This window comes from Apteryx mantelli, chromosome 1 (assembly GCF_036417845.1).
Source record: "Apteryx mantelli isolate bAptMan1 chromosome 1, bAptMan1.hap1, whole genome shotgun sequence".
NCBI lineage: Eukaryota > Metazoa > Chordata > Aves > Apterygiformes > Apterygidae > Apteryx > Apteryx mantelli.
Genome location: NC_089978.1, coordinates 102,616,959 through 102,629,069, shown reverse-complemented (window position 1 = coordinate 102,629,069; position 12,111 = coordinate 102,616,959). Strand labels below are relative to the sequence as shown.

Below are 12,111 nucleotides of genomic sequence, written 5' to 3'. Positions count from 1 at the left end.
TCCCGATCTCTTGACTGGTAGCATAAGAACAGACAAAAATCAGTATGTTTATTCATAACAACATGGAACAGGGGCTGTTTCTTAATGCCTACCTGTGATATACTGTTGCAATTCTAATGCCTTTTTTTTCTTTTTTTTTCAAGTGCAAAGAGATGGAAATGTGCAAAATGGAAAGTGAAAGCCATGACCTAACCTCAAGTTTCTAAGTTAAAAGTCTGATTACCCCACAGTCCCTGTAGAGTCAGGGGGAGAAAAAGGCATCTCCAAAGAATAAGTCAGAGCTTGGGTGCCTGCACTTAATTTTTGTTCAGATCTTTATTGTAGTTTCAAATAGTAAATGACAAAAGGTATTCCTCTCATCAGCTTCTTAAAACAATCAGGCAAAATTACTCTGTAGGCATAATTCTACTTCCAGGGCTGAAGTCAGCCCTTATGCATCCCTTAAAGCAAGTGTAATGGCCAGAGGAGTTGCCAAAGCAAAGCCTGCTGGACTCCTCTTCTTCCCTGAACTGTCCCAGATTCTGATTTTTCTGAAAAAGCAGGAAGTCTCTTTTGAGCTCCCACATACTGAGTATCTCCAGCACGGCCTCTTGCTAGGCCAACGGTGTAGGAAACACGGGCAGAGCCCAGTCAAAGAGATTCTTTACTAGATCCAGAAGTGGAGCTTCCTCAGCTACACACAACACAGGCACCTCATCAGTAGAACACCCCATCACGTCACTAAAGTATCCTCTTGCCAGTACATATGAATATCTGCTATATTATAATATTTTATTTAAAAATATCATCTTCCATTTGTTCTTTTACTACTCTAATGATTATAATGATCACAACGAAAAGGTATGGGGCAAAAATGCAGATGCTCGACTTTTCTGAGCCCTGAGCTACTTCATGAGGTTCATCAGGGAGGCAGGGGTGTTGTTTCATCTGACCATGTTATCAACATACCTAGTTTTGCTGTGCTTTATCCCCCTTGACAAGTCAATGGATCATGCCCTACGCTGACAAAACTTCATCAGGGGCTCTGTTGTGATCTGAACTTGGACCTGTGGCGTAAAGGTGGCAGGTTTCCCACTGCACAGACGGCTAGTTGATGATCATGACGACAGCCCTACCGGGCACGTGTTCACAGCCACACTACAGAACTGACATTGTTACGCTTGACAGTATGCTACAAAACGATGATTGAAAAAGCATTAAAGTCTCTCTGCTTTCCCTCCTCACAAAGAAACTCTTTACTCTTAACCTTTTAATTTTATGTCTTCCTATCAAACCCCTTAGCTTTCTAACCTAATACTCCTTCTCAATGAGGTGCCAACATGAACACATAAGTGCTTCTTGGTTGTTTAAGCTTAAGTAACATTTCTTTTTACTAAATAAGAGAAAAAGACAAAATTCAAAGGCAGAGCTGACAGTCACAAAGTTAGCAAATGAGGAACACAATGATTTTTTCAAGATAATCATGTTTTTTCCAAAAAGCACGATGATTTTTAACTATGCCTCTTAATATGAAAAGTGTGCTTTAAAATGTGTGCATGAAAAAGCACTGTGTAAAACAGAGCAGTAAAATCTGTTATTGAAATCCTTCCATTTCCATTCTCTAGCTTTTGTTTTTAACTGTGCAGTCTTATAGGGTTGCCGCTCATATTTAACAAATGATGATTTCCAAGGATACATGTGTATTCATACAACAATATGAATTGTTCAGGAACTTCCAGCAGCAGGGTAATATAATATACTACAAGAGTTCAGTGTGGGTTAATTGCTCTGCAAAACGGGTATCTTTTTTTTATGACCCAATCCCCTTTGGGAACATCAAGCCTCCCCCTACACTGACAGAAACCATGCAAGTAGGGGGCCCACTTTATTAACAGGAAGAAAACCTACTAATTTTACATAACACACACACACACAAAAAGGAACATATTTTGCTTTCAGTTCCATGAAAAATCAGATGCACAAGGTGCGTGACAGAAAAATAGGGACCTAATTGTTAAGCGCCCTCAAGAACTGTTCACAACAGGTGGAAAGAAAGGCAAGGAAAATTGACGCAAGGGAGATGACAAATCCTAATACAGAAATCTTTCAGCAAGCATGTAATGAAAAATGGTATTGCAGAGAAGAGTCTGGGAATGGCACAGAACCAAATCAGTGCCAAAAGCTTCCGAATTCCTCACTTTCTACAGGCAAAGAAGGGAACAGACTCTTGGCTGTATTACAAAAATTCTTGCATGATCTTTTGTTATAAGGATGAAGGACAGCTTTCCCTAATACTGGATGATGCAAAAGAGCACCAATAAGTGAGTGGAAGAATAAAGTATGAAATACTATATATTTAAAACTAAATTAGCAAAAGTTACTGTTAAATTAATTTGATTTAAGGGAAACAAACATATTCTGTTATTTGAGCTAATCTTTATCACCACAGGAAGGCACAAAATATCTATTGACTATAGAAATCCTTGAGGAACATGAACATGGAAGCAGCTATTCCATCAGTACTAACTTTTTTTTTTTTGCCAAGAAAAAGCCCTGCTGCAACTTCAACCCTATAAATAACAAAAATGGAAGTTTAAATGTTGGTAACCCAAAACAGCAATGATCTAAAGAATGAAGAAGAAGGAACTATATCAAGGATAAATTAAATGAGATTGATGTAGGCTAAAAGCTTAAAAGTCTTTCAAGAGCAAGTCTACTGCCACTAGTATCTAATTTTAGTTTTTAGGTTAGACATTCATTAAGCAGAGCATTTCTGTCCCACAGTATAGCTTAAATAAACAAGCAAAAATAAGAAACCTAGCTTTATTGCTTTAAAAGTAATAGGCACTATCGTGAGAGCTTTCTACACAAGGAAGCACAGGTTATCCAAAATGATAAAATAGCTTTTGGTTATGCGTCTGTAGAAAAGATATTTATGCATACAACATTTAAATGTAACTGACAAGTTTATGAGCACCTATTTTTTAAATATCCAATGGCAATGTGCACTTCCTGAGAGAAAGGCATCCTTCCTGCCCACCGGTATCTTCCTGTTCTCTCACATATATTTGGGGAGAGGGAGGGGAGAATCATTTTTACAAAAGTTATAAATGACTTTGTCTTGAAACCATAAAGCAGCAGAATGTGGCATTATTCATAATCACGCAACCACTGAAAAAACACACCTTTAAGGACATGAATGAAACACCACAGAAATACTTTAGCACTGACTAGAATTCTGAAACAGATGTCACGGATTGACTATGTCTATGTTAAAACAACTTCAAAGATTTGTAATTAAAAGAAATTTGTTGCAGTTAAATTTAAAAGCCAACCTGGAGTAAGATAGATTTTTTTGTCCTTAAGCAAGAGTATGTGTTTTCTGAACCGTTCACCTTGGTGACAAGACATTTCTTTATACAAGACAATTAAAGTATTCAGATACTCTCATCATGCTAAAAGACAAAGACTGTTCCTTGAAGCCTGTATAACCAACAGTCCATACATCTTCAATCAAGGAAAACGCAAGCTCAATCACACTACTTGCAGGTGGTTTTGACTATACGGGAAAACTGCTTCCTCCACCCAGTTGAGCCTAGATTATGACACAACTAACTAAAATAACCATAAGAGTTGTAAACAGTTTTCAGATCTTTGAAGAAAACGGTCAGTCAAGCTACGCAGTTATAAGACGACCGATTTGTGCTTGCAGTTACAGCCATAACGAAATGATGCAAGTATCTGAGAGGTTATGCCTCAAACACCCACGCCTCACGAGGGAATGCAATACAAGCCCTGTGACTACATGACCTGTTTTGCCATGTTTACCTTCAAGTTACTTCTCCCTTCCCCCTTACCGGATTTGAATTTGGTTAAAAAAGTATACAGTTTAAACAGAGAAAAAGGGAGTCCTAATGTTCACTTTTCAGAATTAGAACCGTAGTGCAGTTTAAAGACTTTCAAGCAATAGGGATGAGGAAAAGCACATAAAAAAACTAGAAGGGCACCAACAATGCAAGGGGTGCATTTCTTTTTCAAAGCCTTTAACTGTTTGGAAATTGTTTATTCTAAACTGTCATTTTTTTTAAATATCCTATTCAGCAATTATGAAAGCAATTTTCTCTCACATTTCACTTCCACTAACATCCACCGTTCTTGTGCCAAACTCTTGCTAACAATGGCACTGGACCACGTACCTTTGTGCTTCTTCCTAAATATTGGGAAAAAGCCCTTCACAATGGCATTTCCTATTCAATACAATCACATGCTGCCTTAATCATGTATAAATCAAATCATCTGCCAAATAAAACATTAAAACAGAATACTGGTGCCAGTAAAGAATTAAACTGAAATGTATAACTGATTAATATACTTTTAAATTAAATGCTTTTGAAACCATTGCAGCCAATTAAATGAAGGCTAGAAATATTTCTTTATCATTCTCAAGATCCACAAGCCTAGTAAGTATGTCTCTGCAATGCTACACTGTACCACTGCACTTGCTGCATCCTTAAAAGTAATGGTTTCATCTTAAATAATACAACACCAGGGGAGGGGAGGCAGTACAAGCGAAACTGCTTTGGGAAAAGCTAACCTGTTCAGGCGACACTGGCAGAAATATCTTTGATGGAACAGACAGACAAGGTTTCTGAAATGGGACTTGCAGAAAAAATTTCCTTTTAAGGAAAAAATGAGAGGGGGTTTCTAATCTGTGGTAAGGATTTTGAATTTTAATTTAAGAAATAAAAACTGAACTGTTTTTAAAAATAGTCCCAAATGATTCAAGTAAAGCTTTTAATGTGAAATCACAAAAACAATAATCATTATTTTAAATGATGTGATATTTAAACAAATCTTTATTTTACCATTAGACTAATGCCCTTTAATTTTAGATACTTACAGGTGAATTCACACTTTGCTTGCTACCTTAGGACATGTAAATGTATGCCAGTGCTAATACAGTGTGTACGTTAATATGCAAAAGGCCAGTGCAAGCCATCTGGAGAGCTAATGAACAATCAAGGGATTCCAAGTTAAACTACAGAATTTTCCCTTCGAATCTTTAGGACAACACTGTCAAGTTCAATCTATTCACTTAGGCTCCAGAATCAATTTTTCAAACTTTATGACAGGTCTAATAGTTTCCACCTGTTTCTCTTGCTTGACTTTTGACTGGCACGTTACCAGCCTGGGTGGAAATGCAGACAAAGACCCCTATTAGGCTCCGGCTGTTTCTCTACCGTGAGGTCACTCAGCCATTAAATTAGTTCCAGCCCACTTTCTCCTCCTATGTCTTAATTTTTGGGGGGTAGGAAGGGCCGGGGAAGGGAGAAGGAAGCGAGACAAAGGTTTGATGGGCTGCTTGTGGGAAAGGCACAGGAAAGTCCAAAACCATGCGAGTTAGAAGCCAGATTTATCTGCAATTTGCAAACGATTCAAATCCCACAGATGAGATTCTGGAGGTGTCGGCATCATGTTTGCAGTCATCGCAAACTCTGGTAAATTTGAGAGATTTGATCATGTAACACTTGCTTATTGCAGTACATGATTGCATATACATGATATATCTTTTTTTTCTTGAAATTACAAATCATCAATAGGTCCTTCTTTTTGTGCAAGTAAGGAAATTTTTTTTTTGAGAGAGAGAGAGAGATTTGTTTGCCTATGTTTCGTTTTGACCTGGCGAGTAGAAGAAAGTGATATACTACATATCCCCAAAAATTCATAACGCTTCACCTGGAACCCTGGGTGAACTATTACAAGTACACTGAAAACGGGACAATTTTTTCTTCAGTAAAAATAATCTAATATGTATTCGCATCAATTTCTAGTGATTTAAGAATTGTTATCCTCCGCGAAGCCTCCAGGCACTTTGCTGAGTTGCAATCACATGCATATACAGACAAAATTATTTTCTTATTCACAACAACAATACATTTACAATAACATCAACCATAATATTTAGGACAAATATCTTGATTAATTAAAACAAAAGGCTTTCAGTAAGCTAAATTTAATTGCTCAAATTCCAATCTGACTGGGACCATCTTCCCCGTAGAAAGCTGCTTAAAGGCCCTCTGTTTTACATCTTATCTAAAAACTGACTACTCAGGTTGCATCATGATGGGGCAAATCTTGAAGATCCAGATCTGTAAACACTTCATGACATTTGGACTACTTATGTAAGAAAGCAACTTGGGTGCTGAATGCTCTGCCGGAACATCACCTTAGAGAGAGAAAAGGTTCCACATTCATTGAAAAAACAACACCTTTCTTTTTGTTCCCTCATCTTTCTTGAGAATAAAATCATATGTAAATTGGCAGACCTGATTCTATTCAGCTTGTGATATCTAAATGAAACCACAAAACTCCGAATAAACAATGTACTTCATCTTACTGAGATGTGTTGATGCTGCTACTGAGAATACCACCAAAATCTGAAGTCTCTTGACCGATTAAACTGAAATATCACTTCTTCAGTTTCTACACAATAAGTCTGATTTCAACCCAATGGGTTGAACACGCTGTGAATACTAAAAATGAAGGAACATATACTACAAATGATACAAATAAAATAACCTTTTCTCTGTGGGCTCTCACTGAACTAGCATGTCTGTCTATGTCCAAAGGTCCCTGTAACATCAGCTGCAGGACTAGGGCATAAATCTGAGTGGAGGGGGGTGACAGAAATCAGACAGCAACATTTTTTGTGGGTGTGCAAATATTCACACACACACACTCAAACAGAATTAGTCTGCTTTTAAAAAAACTGGTATTTGATTGTCTCTAAATTGCAATATTTTAGCACAAATTATCATTTGTTAATTTCTATCTACAAAAACTTAATTTCAGACATTTAGTAAATGAAAGAGTGTCAACTGTGAGACTACAAATTTATTTACTGTAACACTGTTCTAATGCACTCATACACATATTTTGTGTATATCACCTCCACTACTTTCAAGAAGACATACTCTATAATTTATATCAGCCTTGTGATTTAGGCTCTCCAGCCAAAAAATAAAGCTCTTATAACTAGTTAACTAATCAATTGTAACATCTAAGGCGATTTAACTGATGATCTTAATGCAAAAAAAAAAAAAAAAAATCCAGAAAAAAATAACTGAGGTTATTTTCAACAGTAAAATTCATCAGAAGACTAGGATTTTTGCAGATAAATTAACTGATACTCAAAAAGTGGCTGTCAAGAATTATAGCAGCAAGTATAAACACATACAGAAAAACCTGTCCTGAAGAACAACAACTTCCCAAAGACAGATCTTTCCATCAAACTATTTCATGTTTTGAAACATAACAGTATACTCTTTGTACATAAATTCCAACCTAAGATTTAGTAATTGTGATTGTCATACAACTTAATCTTATTCTAAACTTTGATGAACTACTTTCTCAAAGGTATCTCACAACTTATTAACAATGGTCATCTGTTTGATGATGAAAGACCATCTCATATAACACAAATCAATGTTTAAAAAAAAACAAAGAACATTTTTGTGAAATACTCAGTAAAGGGATATTAAGTAGTATGAGAGAAAACCACAATGTTAAAATTAAGGCCTCAACCTATTTGGTATCACTTTTGTCAAATAACCAGCTTTAGAAAATGTATTAATCTTCTAAGTATACATGTTTAATACCTTAGACATTCTTACGGTAATATTCATGTTTTGTAAGAGGAATAATGACTAAACTCACACACATGTATGGCTTAGTATTTATACACTATCAATTACCATCCTGTGAACACCTCCCAACAGATCTCTCTTTTATGTCCTATTTAAAAGAGGATCTGCTTTTTGAGTTTGGATGGCCTCTAGGCAACAAATAAGCCAAAGAGAAAAGAAGTTTCCTTTTGAGCATTGTGTGTTACTGTAATTCTGAAATCCAGATCAGCAAGCTTATTCGAGATGGTTTACATCAGTATCTTACCCATCTAGAAGATTCATTGTTGTTGTGGTAACTTCAGAAAACAGAAGGATCTTTCCAAGCTTCTTTGTCTGCAGGTTCTGTTGATATGTCTCCAGGCTGAAATGTTCTGATGAGAAGTTTCCCATCTGAGTGATGACTGACATGAGAGATGGAGTTATCTCCATTTTTGATTCACAAGATGAAACAAATTTAAGAGACACTTTGCTGGATTCTATTAATCCTTTAGCATCTACGTTTTGCTCAAGCCATTTCAGAAAAGCAAGATGGATTTCCTGCGGGCAAGGGAAATAAAATAAGACACAGAAATATGCATCACCATATACGAAGACATACAAACATTCTTCTGAAAACATTTATATTCAAGCAATCTCTTCTACTTCAGTACGGGAAAATTAATTCCATTTCCTCTTCCAAGATGGACTTCCACTGCCTGCTCTAATCTGGTCTGGCCTGACCACTTGGTAGTCACTTGCTAGACTCGAGACCAAGCTCCGTTGCAGATTAATCAGGCTTAATCTTTTCCTACAATAAGGTTTGTGACCATTCAGCTAGATACTGAAGCATGGTGTACACACATTCTGCATTATGCAAGTTCTTCAGCATGCTAAATTTCTTTACTGCAAGCCCTTCAACCCACTGCTGAGATTGGAGTTCAAGAATAAAGCAACAGTTAAGAAAGGAATATCTACTGATTTCTCAGTGGATTAACTGCTAGGAGGGCTCATACCTTCAGCTAACAGAAGTTTCACTACCATTACCTCAACTTTAGACAAAAGCAGCTATTAGCTAGCTAAAACAGAAGTGTGTAACTCAAGAAAGCACATACTTAAGAAAAGCCTAATCACTGTACAAAATGCAGTTATAACTATGCTCTGTTGCCACAGCCAATGACAGAGCTAGTACACATTTCTGTAGAAAAAATTTTAAACATGAATTAAAAATGCATTATGTACGCACATAATTTTAGGTATGTACACTTTGACCTTTCTTTCTTTTATTTTAGGCTATTTAGAAATAAATTTTATTAAATGTAAAATAAAGAGATGAATTACTGGGAACATTATCACTGGTGATTCACTGAAACAACTGTTACATATTGATAGAATTTTTTTGGAGAGATCTAATGCTATTTTGAGAGATGTGATGTGAAATGTTTGCCATCTCTTTAGAACACTGTAACTTAACAGTCCAAGAACATGGATGCTGCGACTTCTTTCCACCAAGTATGGAGCTTAGATTTCAAAGAGTCCTGCTTTTCCTAGGGACAAAACAGTCTTTTTCACATGCGTATCTCCATTTTTTCAAAGAAAATTTTAAACTGAACTAGACAGGACCTAATTTACAAAAATAAATAAAAGTAAGATAATGGTATCAAAAGATAAACTAATTAAACAATATACTGAATGTAAACCAGGAAAAGAAGTAAAAGTTACTTAATCACTGATTAAAGCTATTAATAATTTACACATCAAATTTGAACTGGAAGAAGAAAACTCAAGTAACATTCTGGGGGCAAAAGTGTAAGAAGCACAAACGGATGCTGAAATGTATGGACAAAAGATTCCCTAAAAGTATTACAAGATGAGCACAGCTACCCAAACAACACCTGAGGATACAATTCTAAATCTGGCCCTCTTCATTATACTCTCCTTTTCAGGATACTAGATATCCCGAAAAAGATATATAAGCCCGTAAAAATTAGGTATTATATTCTACTGAAAATAAAGTATTAGAGATTCTTGCCCTGAAATTTTCTAAGAGGAAGACATTTGACTTTCATTGAAACAACTTCTCTTGATGCACAATTTCACATAACACTGTTGCATATAAACGCCTCCTCTAACCCACTATGTGCCCCTCCTTCCCATTACTGCAGTGACTTGGAGCCTCAATTTTGAAGTTTTCCTAAGCAAGTTCCTAAGGTAGGACTAAACTATCTTGCCCTTGAACAACATGTCCCTGAGCTCCAGTCCAATTCTTTAAAACACACAAACTGCAATTAACAGCTAATTTCCTATAAATAGCTATCTATCCAAGGAATTACTCCAATTTTCCAAATCTCATTGTTATATCCATACGGAATGAGAAATGTGTTTCTGTTTCTAACACCTTTCTATGGATTTTCCATCCTCAAAAACTACATCTTCTAAAGTTTCAGATGGACATTACTCCTCGCGTGATACTCTTTGTATGCCGAATGTCAACAGACTTACTGGTTTGCAGCCCTGTAGTATGGGTAGAAAAGCATAACATGAAGAAAGGAATATTTTTTTTCCCAGTGCAATCTAGCACTAGCTTCTAAATCCCAAAAGGACCTAACAGTGATTCAGTCAGTAGTTAAATTTTACTTACAGAAAAATTACTTCTCATTTCTCGGTTTTCTAAAGCTCCAACTGAACTCTTTCCATTTAACTTCTTGGACAAAATATTCTTTAAATATTTTTTTCCCTTTTTCTTTTTGGCACATGCACAATACATGATGAGGTGACATTAAAGGTTTTATGAGTTCTTTGAACTGATCTTCATAAACCACTTGTATCTTCACTTAGAGTAGTATCTTAGGCTTGACAGACTGCTGATAAATTCCTTACATACAATCCTACTTGTTTTACCCACATAGTAACTTATTCACTGTTGGTAATGCTTAGAAAAATCATAGCTTTAATTCTTGTGAAGGAATATATGGAAACTGTGCTTAAACAGAAAGTGCATTTTCCTATTGCTTTCTGAAAATAGAAATTCACTTAGCATGAATGTCTGAACATGTGAAGTCCTAAACACAAAAATGTAATTTTAACTCACAAAAGAATGGATTTACAGGCTTATAGAAACAGACGTTACCTTAAAAAAAAGGTGCTTAAAGTATTATTAGTTCTAAACAAACAATGAAAGTGTTTGATATGATGCATCAGAAAATCCTGTGTACCTTTGCCACAGCATATTTTAAGAAAGGACTGAAATAGCAAGTATTTATTAAGTGCAATATTACATTATTACAAATATGCCATACAATTTGCTACATTTATCCTTTTAATATGTGTATATTCATTCAATTTTTTTTTTCCATAGCTTTAGGCTTCCTTCTTGATTTCATTTTCTCATTTCTAATGCATATTGAACCATTTAAGATTTGTTATGTGTATATAATTACAAATCCATTTTTCCCATAATGTTTATTGAGTTGATCAGAAATATAAACACAGGCAATACATAATTTAAAGCAGTGTTTGATTTTTAGAAATTTCTAAGATGAAAAAAATTTACATTAATTTTTTTTAAGGAAGCAAATTTTCAAGTCGTGTCCAAACACTCACTAGAAAAAGTAATTTTTACTGCAAGAACGTCCTTTACACAATTAGAAGCACAAAAGCATGGATGCTGAACCAGTGTGTTTCTGTCTCCACAATTACATGGTCACACAGAGTACCAGAGAGGCTCATTTTTATATAATGAAATAAGCTTCTACAAAAAGCCAGGGCTCACCTTTATTTCAACCCCACTAAAAAGGAATATAATCAGGTCAGACCCAGAACTGGGCGATCTGCTGCTAAGCGCAAGATTCGGCTTTGAATTCAGAACGGGGAACCTAACACCACACACAGCGGTCGCGGGCAGAGAGCGAGCCTCTGCCCAGCCGCGTACGCCGTTCTGCAGCAGCCTCTGGTGGCCGCCGAAACGAACGGTGTCGCTTCCAGCAACTGCCCGGCCTTGCCGACCTCTGGGACCAGCTCGCGTACCGGGTACGGCGCGCAAGGCACCGAACCGAGACACCAGCTAAGGGAACACCTCAGCTCCCGGCCACTGCTTACCCCCATCTGGAGTGCATTACCAAAAACTTAAAACATGCAGGAGCGAGCGTTGAACGAGTATGCAATCAAAAAGGCAGTTCTTGTTAGGTATTCAGGCACCCGCAACAGTATCTGCAGCCACGTACACGTACAACCATACCAAAAACTATGCTACGTATAGTATCGGGAAGATACTTGTAAATATAAGAACTACACATGTTTTAGGGTGGCACAAACTTATTCCAAAATTGGTAATCTTCATTACTCCACCAGCTCGGGCAACATGAATAAAAATCAAGACAAAGTTAACCTCCTATAAAACTGTTCATTTTTCAAACCACATTTCGAGGTCTGTTACCACAAGCTGCCGAACTAAAGTTGTAACAGCAATTGT

The 12,111-nt window shown here is 36.5% G+C and overlaps 1 protein-coding gene across 2 annotated transcripts in view; it reads right to left on the bottom strand.

Moving 5' to 3' along the window:
- Window positions 1-12,111, bottom strand: part of HLCS (holocarboxylase synthetase) — a 131,289-nt gene that overhangs the window by 76,378 nt on the left and 42,800 nt on the right. For both annotated transcript variants that reach the window (XM_067298702.1, XM_067298706.1), the window contains exon 6: window positions 7,930-8,201. In XM_067298702.1, the coding sequence (XP_067154803.1) occupies window positions 7,930-8,201 (272 nt within the window). The remainder of the gene's footprint in view (window positions 1-7,929; window positions 8,202-12,111) is intronic.